General features: G+C 67.3%; 2 protein-coding genes across 2 annotated transcripts; both read right to left on the bottom strand.

Moving 5' to 3' along the window:
- ZBTB22 (zinc finger and BTB domain containing 22) lies at positions 1 to 5,977 on the bottom strand (the record flags this gene model as incomplete). Its single annotated transcript, XM_082339247.1, is given in 5 exon segments — positions 1 to 372; positions 374 to 484; positions 486 to 855; positions 857 to 1,499; positions 5,914 to 5,977. Coding segments are annotated over 5 exon segments (1,560 nt in total), but the record flags the coding sequence as incomplete, so codon positions are not given.
- A 231-nt stretch (positions 5,978 to 6,208) lies between these two features.
- Positions 6,209 to 8,325, bottom strand: DAXX (death domain associated protein). The gene is made up of 3 exons (XM_082339245.1): positions 8,156 to 8,325; positions 7,297 to 7,477; positions 6,209 to 6,367 (listed from the first exon to the last, which is right to left on the bottom strand). Exons 1-3 carry the CDS (start codon positions 8,215 to 8,217, stop codon positions 6,308 to 6,310), a joined length of 303 nt encoding a protein of 100 aa, XP_082195371.1. The 5' UTR covers positions 8,218 to 8,325; the 3' UTR covers positions 6,209 to 6,307.
- Positions 8,326 to 8,582: the final 257 nt, after the last annotated feature.

Consider the following 8,582-nt stretch of genomic DNA (forward strand, 5'->3'; position numbering starts at 1 on the left):
TCACATCTTCCCCCCGGCGAAGCCCCCCTCCCCCCGCGGCGACCCGCCGGCGGGGCCCTCCCGCAACGTCCCCCAGTCCCCATCCCCTCCCCCTCCTCCCCCCAACCCCCGCTCCTTCTTGGCCACCTCGGGAAGAGCGGGCGGGCCCGGCAAAGCGCCGGCCAAGCGTTGGCGGCGTTCGCAGTGGCCCTTGTGGCGGGTGAAGCTGTCGCGCCACATGAACTTCTTGGCGCAGACGTCGCACTGGTAGGGCTTGAGGCCGGTGTGGGTCTTCATGTGCTCGGTGAGGTGGTGCTTCATCTTGAACTTCTTGTTGCAGACGGGGCAATCGAAGGGGCGGAGGTTGAGGTGCATGTTGACGTGGCGGTCCCTCCATGCTCTTGTGGGAGAAGGCCTTGCCGCAATGGCACATGAAGATCTTGTTGCCGTCGGGCGCCGCCGCCGTCAGTTGGACGGCGCCGTGTTCGACGGGGGGTTGAGGCGGGGAAAACCAGGATTTGGTTGCCTTGCATGTCCATGGGGAGGAGGGAACGAGGCGGGAAGGAGGCGCCGCCGCCGCCGGCGTCTTCCAAGGTCTCGTAGGGCGAAGGGAAATCGGCGGAGGATTCGCAGAAGTTCACCTGCTCCTCCAGTTTGGGGGCGGCGGGACGGGGGCCGACGGCGGCGGCGCGGGGAGGCCCCTCGGTTCCCCGGGCCGGGCCTTCCACCGGATCCTCGTCTTCCTCGCAGGTGAGGACCAAATCTTCCTGCAACCATTCCTGCTTGACGTAGACCCATTGCTTCTGCGGGACGATGCTGGGTTGGACGTAGAGGGGGCGTCGGCCGCCGTCGCCGTCCTCGCTGCCCTCCTCCGCCCTCCAGCAGGTCCCCGCCCCCGCCCTTCCCCACCTCCTCGGGGCCCCCCCGGGGTTGGTACTTGGGGGGCTCGGGCCCCTCGGCCGCGTCGCGGGGGCTGAAGTAGTTGCTGCTGCTGGGCGACTGGTTGTCGCTGGTGCGACTGGAGTGGGCGCGGGAGGAGGAGGAGGAGGAGGAGGAAGAGGAGGAGGAGGAGGGTCCCGGCGGCGCCGGGGCGGCTCGACCTTCCTTGAGGAGCTCGGTACATTTATCGACGATGTGCCACATCTGGAGGACGCTCCCCACCGTCAAAAAGTTGACGATCTCCTCGGGAGCCATGGAGAGGCGACCGGTGTAGGCCGACCCCAAGACGGTTTCGAAGGCGCCGGGATCCATGACGCTGGGTAAGACGATGGAGGTCATGTTCTTCAGGAGGACTTGGTCGTGGAAATAGGGCGAGGAAGCGGCCAAAACGGCGCGGTGAGCGCGGAAAACCCGACCTTGGACGTGGATGGAGATGTCGCAGAGTTTCCCTTCCACCCGTTGTTGGTGGTTGAGGTTGGCCAACAAGGCGCTGGTGATCTCCGGGAAGTCAACGTGGACCAGGCCGCCGCCGCCGCCGCCCGCACGAGGCCTCCATGGCGCTGCCCCCGGCGGCGACGCTCCTGGAGGGGGGGGGGGGCGGTTAGAGAGGGGGGGGGGCGGCCGCCCCCGACGCCTTCACCAAAACCCCTCGAATCGGCCCCATTTTTCACCAAAACCCCTCGAATCGGCCCCGTCTTCACCAAAAATCCCTCAAATCTCCCAAGCCTTCACTAAAATCCCCCCAAATCGGCCCCAAGTCTTCACCAAAACCCCCAAAATTGGCCCCAAGTCTTCACCAAAACCCCCCAAATAGCCGCAAGTCTTCACCAAATCCGTTAAAATCTGCCCCATTTTCACCAAAATCCCTCAAATCTGCCCCAAGTCTTCACCAAAACCCCTCAAATCTGCCCAAGTCTTCACCAAAACCCTAAAATTTGCCCCAAATCTTCACCAAATCCCCTCAAATCTGCCCCGTCTTCACCAAAAATCCCTCAAATCTCCCAAGCCTTGACTAAAATCCCTCAAATCGGCCCCAAGTCTTCACCAAAACCCCCAAAATAGCCCCAAGTCTTCACCAAATCCCTAAAATCTGCCCTGTCTTCACCAAAATCCTTAAAATCCACCCCAAGTCTTCACCAAAACCCCTCAAATCTGCCCCGTCTTCACCAAAAATCCCTAAAATGTGCCCGTCTTTACCAAAACCCTTAAATTCCGCCCCAAATTCTCACCAAAATCTCTTTAATTCGCTCCAAATTCTCACCAAAACCCTTGATTCTGCCCCAAATCTTCACCAAAACCCTCAAATCTGCCCAAGTCTTTACCAAAACCCCTAAAATGGCCCCAAGTCTTCAACAAATCCCTTAAAATCTGCCCCATTTTCACCAAAATCCTTAAAATCTGCCCCAAGTCTTCACCAAAACCCTAAAATCTGCCCCAAATCTACACCAAATCCCCTCAAATCGGCCCCGTCTTCACCAAAAATCCCTAAAATCTCCCAAGCCTTCACTAAAATCCTTAAAATCCACCCCAAGTTTTCACCGAAACCCCCAAAATCTGCCCAAGTCTTCACCAAAACCCTTAAATTCTGCCCCAAATTCTCACCAAAACCCTCGATTCTGCCCCAAATTCTCACCAAAATCCTCAATTCTGCCCCAAATCTTTACCAACCCCCCCCCCAATTTGCCCCAAATTCTCACCGAACCCTCGATTCTGCCCCAAATTCTCACCAAACCCCCCAAATTTGCCCCAAATTCTCACCAAACCCCTCGATTCCTCCCCAAATTCTCACCAAAACCCTTAATTCTGCCCCAAATCTTTACCAAACCCCCCCAAATTCACCCCAAATTCTCACCAAAACCCTCGATTCCTCCCCAAATTCTCACCAAAACCCTTGATTCTGCCCCAAATCTTTACCAACCCCCCCCAAATTCGCCCCCAATTCTCACCAAACCCCTCGATTCTGCCCCAAATTCTCCCCAAAACCCTTAATTCCGCCCCAAATCTTTACCCCCCCCCCAATTCCCCCCAAACCCCTTCCATTCGCCCCAAAGCGCCCCCAGGCCCCTGAACTCGGCCAGGCCGCAGCTCAGCCCCCCCCTCCCCCCCCGGCCCCTATAGGGCCCCTATACGCTTCCTATACGGTCCCTATACCCCCCCTTCCCCTGCACCCCCCTCTCCATGCAGCCCCTATAGCCCCCCCAGCCCTACAGACCCCCGCCCCTATAGACACCAGCCCCTATAGCCCCTGGCCCCTATAGCCCCCCCCCTAGCCCTACAGACCCCCGCCCCTATAGACACCAGCCCCTATAGCCCCAGCCCCTATAGCCCGCAGCCCCCTATAGCCCCTGGCCCCTATAGCCCCTGGCCCCTATAGCCCCCCCCCCCAACCCTACAGACCCCCGCCCCTATAGACACCAGCCCCTATAGCCCCCAGCCCCTATAGCCCCTGGCACCTATAGCCCCCCCAGCCCTACAGACCCCCGCCCCTATAGACACCATCCCCTATAGCCCCCAGCCCCTACAGCCCCCAGCCCCTATAGCCCCTGGCACCTATAGCCCCCCCCCAGCCCTACAGACCCCCCGCCCCTATAGACACCAGCCCTATAGCCCCCCCCCAACCCTACAGACCCCAGCCCCTATAGACCCCCCCAGCCCTACAGACCCCCGCCCCTATAGACCCCGGCCCCTACAGCCGCCAGCCCCTATAGATCCCAGCCCCTATAGCCCCGGCCCCTATAGCATCCCCAACCCTACAGACCCCAGCCCCTATAGACCCCGGCCCCTACAGCCCCCAGCCCCTCTGCGCCCCCCACGGATCCTATAACCCCAGCCCCTATAGAGCCCATACCCCCCCCGAACCCCAGCCATGCCCCCCAAGAGCCCCCAGCCCCTCCACCCCCCCGTGGCCCCTATAGCCCGGCCCTTACAGCACCCTGCGCACCCCCGGCCCCTATATCACCCCACAGCCCAGGCCCTCCGTGCCCCAAGCACCCCCTATAGCCCCCCATACGCCCCCCCCCTACAGCTCCACTCCCTATACATCCCCCCTATAGCCCCACACAGCCCCTATAGCCCCACACAGCCCCTACAGCCATACACCCCTATATGTCCAGGCCCTATAGGGCCCAGGCACCCCCATAGCCCCAGCCCCTATAGCCCCTATAGCCCCTATGCCCTGACCTCTATACCCCCGGCCCCTGTAGGCTCCCCTAAAACACCCCCTACACCCCCTGCCCCCCACCCCCCGCATAGCCCCTATAGGCTCCCCCACCCCCCCCGATACCCCCAACCCCTATAGCCCCTATAGCCCCTGGACCCCTATAGGCTCCCCTATACCCGATCCCTACACCCCCAGCCCCTATAGGCTCCCGTAAACACCCCCTATACTCCCAACCCCTATAGCCCTGGCCCCTACACCCCCCCACACCCCCAGCCCCTATAGCCCCGGCCCCTATAGATGCCCCTATACCCCCCAAACCCTATACCCTGGCCCCCCACACCTCCCCCCATAGCCCCTATAGGCTCCCCCTCCACCCTCCCTGTACCCCCAGCCCCTATAGCCCCTATACCCCCAGCCCCTATAGGCTCCCCCACACCCCCCATACCCCCAGCCCCTACAGGCTCCCCTAAACACCCCCTACACCCCCAGCCCCTACACCCCCCCATAGGCTCCCCCATACCCCGATCCCTGTACCCCCGGCCCCTATAGGCTCCCCTACCCCCCCAGCCCCTGTACCCCCCAGCCCCCACCACCCCCCCCATAGCCCCTATACCCCCGGCCCCTATAGGCTACCCTGTAGCCCCTATACCCTCATCTCCATACCCCCAGCACCTATAGGCTCCCCTAAACACCCCCTACACCCCCAGCCCCTATAGCCCCGGCCCCTATAGGCTCCCCTAAACACCCCCTACACCCCCAGCCCCTATAGGCCCTATACCCCCAGCCCCTATAGCCCCCAGCCCCTACACACCCCTTATAGCCCCTATAGGCTCCCCACACCCCCCCCATACCCCCAGCCCCTATAGCCCCTATACCCCTGGACCCCTATAGGCTCCCCTCCACCCCCTCTGTACCTCCAAACCCTATAGCCCCTACACCCCCATCCCCTATAGCCCCGGCCCCTATAGGCTCCCCTAAACACCCCCCACATCCCCAGCCCCTATAGCCCCCATACCCCCAGCCCCTATAGCCCCTATACCCCCGGCCCCTATAGGATCCCCTAAACACCCCCCACACCCCCAGCCCCTATAGCCCCTATACCCCCAGCACCTATAGGCTCCCCCACACCCCCCCCCATAACCCTCAGCCCCTATAGCCCCCTATACCCCCGGACCCCTATAGGCTCCCCTCCACCCCCTCTGTACCCCTAAACCCTATAGCCCCTACACCCCCAGCCCCTATAGGCTCCCCTAGACACCCCCTACACCCCCAGCCCCTATAGCCCCCAGCCCCTACACCCCCCCTATAGCCCCTATAGGCTCCCCCACACCCCCAGCCCCTAGAGCCCCTATACCCCCGGACCCCTATAGGCTCCCCTCCACCCCCTCTGTACCTCCAAACCCTATAGCCCCTATACCCCCAGCCCCTACACCCCCAGCCCCTATAGCCCCTATACCCCCGGCCCCTATAGGCCCCCCTATACCCCCGGCCCCTATACCCCCCAGCCCCTACACCCCCAGCCCCTATAGCCCCTATACCCCCGGCCCCTATAGGCCCCCCTATACCCCCGGCCCCTATAGCCCCAGCCCCTACACCCCCAGCCCCTATAGCCCCTATACCCCCGGCCCCTATAGCCCCCCTATAGCCCCGGCCCCTATAGGCTCCCCTACAGGCCCCCCTACCCCCCCCCGCCCCTCCACCCCCGGCCCCTATAGGCCCCCCTATAGGCCCCCCTATAGGCTCCCCTATAGCCCCCCCCTCCCCCCCCGTACCCCCGTCCCGGGCGGGCCCCGCCCCCGCCCCCGCCCCCCCCCCCCCCCCCCGCCGCCGCTCACCCGCGCGCTGGGGCTCAGGGCGCCGCCGCCGCCATCTTGGCGCCCCTCCCCCCCGGCCCCGCCCCCCCGCCCGCCTTAAAGGGGCCGCGGCTCCCCGCCGACACCGCACCCCCCCCCCCGCCCCGCCTCCGCGGCCCCTTTAAATCCGCCCGGCCACGCCCCCTCCCGCGTCACCCGCCGCCGCGGGGAAAAGGGGGCGGGGCCGCCGCCGCGCAGGCGCCGTGGCGCCCCCGCCCCTCCGAGGCCCCGCCCACCGAGGGGGGGGGCTCTTAAAGGGACCGCGCCGGCGGCGCAGTAAGAAAACGGAGCTTTATTGGGTGAGGGCGGGGCCAGGGCGGGGGGTGGGCGGGGCCGGGCCGGAGGGGGGCGGGGCCGGGCCGGGCCGGGGGCGTGGTCAGTCCGAGTCCGAGAGCACGATGATCTCCTCGGGGTCGCACTGCGTCGCCACGCTGGTCTGGGGGGGGGAGGGGGGGTCAGGGGGGGCCGGGGACCCCCCAAAACCCCCCTGCCTCCCCCCGGGACCCCCCCCCAGCAACCCCCTGGGACCCCCCCGGACCCAATGGGCCCCCCCAGGACCCCCCAGGACCCCCCAAAATCCCCCTGGGACCCCCCAGGACCCCTATGGGATCCCCCAGAACCGCCCCAAGACCCCCCAGAATCCCCCGGGCCCCCCCAGAACCCCCCTACCCCCCCCCAGGACCCTATGGGATCCCTCTGGGACCCCCAGCACCCCATGGGACCCCCCAGGACCCCCCTGGGACCCTACAGAAGCCCCTCAGGACCCTATGGGACCCCCCAGAACCCCTCCGGGACCCCCCAGCACCCCCTGGGCCCCCCCAGGACCCTCAGGACCCCCCGGGTTCCCGCCCAGCACCCCATGGGACCCCCCAGGACCCCCCCGAACCCCCGCAGGACCCTATGGGACCCCCCAGGACCCTCTGGGCCCCCCCAGGACCCCCTCCAGCACCCCATGGCCCCCCCAGGAGCCCCCCAGGACTCTCTGGGTGCCCCCCAGGACCCCCTGGGACCCCCCCCAGCACCCCATGGCCCCCCAGGAGCCCCCCAGGACCCCCCCCAGGACCCCATGGGACCCCCCCCAGGACCCTCTGGGACCACCCCAGGACCCCCCCCAGTACCCCATGGGACCCCCCCAGTACCCCATGGCCCCCCCCAGGACCCCCCCAGGACCCTCTGGGACCCCCCAGGACCCCTCAGGACCCTCTGGGACCCCCCCAGGACCCCCTGGGACCCCCCCCCAGCACCCCATGGGTCCCCCCAGGGCCCCCCCAGGACCCTCTGGGACCCTTCAGGACCCTCTGGGACCCCCCCAGTACCCCATGGCCCCCCCAGGACCCCCACCAGGACCCCCGGGCCCCCCCTCACCTTGCAGGCCCGGGGGGGCCGGGGCCGGGGGCTGCCCTGGGAGCTGCTGACCAGGTCCCTCCCGGGGGAGTCGGCCCGGGTGGAGTCGGGCAGGGGGCTCTGGCGGGGGGGGGGGGGCAGCGCCCCGGGACCCCCCCCCTCCTCCTCCTCCTCCCCCACGCTGTGCACCTCCAGGCAGGGGCTGGGGGGCACCACCGTCACCCCCCCAGCACCCCAGCCCCCCCCAAGGGCCCCTGGAGCCCCCTCGGACCCCCTTACCCCCCCCCCGGACCCCTGGACCCCCCCAGGACCCCATTACCCCCCCCCCGGGACCCCTTTACCCCCCCCAGCACCCCCTTATCCCCCCCCCAGCACCCCTCAGACCCCCCCCAGGACCCCATTACCCCCCCAGAGCCCCCCCAGGACCCCTTTATCCCCCCCCAGGACCCCATTACCCCCCCCCCAGAACTCCCCAGACCCCCCCTGGGACCCCCATTACCCCCCCCAGCCCACCCCTTGCCCCCCCCCAGGACCCCATTACCCCCCCAGGACCCCATTACCCCCCCCATTACCCCCCCATTACCTCCCCCATTACCCCATTACCCCCCCCCAGCCCCCCCATTACCCCCCCCCAGGACCCCATTACCCCCCCCATTACCCCCCCCAGACCCCCCCATTACCCCCCCCGGACCCCATTACCCCCCCCCAGGACCCCCTTACCCCCCCCCTCAGGACCTCATTCCCCCCCCCCCAGCACCCCCCTTAACCCCCCAGGACCCCCCCATTACCCCCCCCCATTACCCCCCAGGACCCCCTTACCCCCCCCAGCCCCCCCCCCGGACCCCCTTACCCCCCCCGTTACCCCCCAGCCCCCCCTCACCTCCCCCCGGCGGGCAGATCCAACCGACTCCGTTTGCGCGGGGGGGGGCTGGGCGCCGCCATTCAAACTGGTGGAGCTGATAGCGGTGCCCCCCCCCCTCCCCCCCCCCCTCCCCCTCCCGCCCCCACCCCCCCCACCCCCCTTCTCCAGGGGCCGGGGGCTCGGGGGAGGGGGGGCCCCTTCCCTGGGGGAAAAGGGGGGCGAAGCCATCGCCCCCCCCCCGATTCCGCGGGGGCGCGGGAGGAGACGGCCTCGGGGGGGGGGGGGGAGGGGGGGCTGGGAGGGTTGGGGGGAGGGGGGGGTTTTGGGGGTGGCCTCGGAACCCCCCGGGGGGGGAGGGGAGGTGGGGGGGGTCTCGCCCAGCTCCAAGGGCAAGGTCTCGATCTCCAGGACGAAGAGGTCGGGCGCGGGGCTGGGGGCGGGGGGC

Source organism: Platalea leucorodia (genome assembly GCF_965183815.1).
Source record: "Platalea leucorodia genome assembly, contig: HAP1_HAP1_SCAFFOLD_621, whole genome shotgun sequence".
In the NCBI taxonomy this organism is placed as follows: Eukaryota; Metazoa; Chordata; class Aves; order Pelecaniformes; family Threskiornithidae; genus Platalea; species Platalea leucorodia.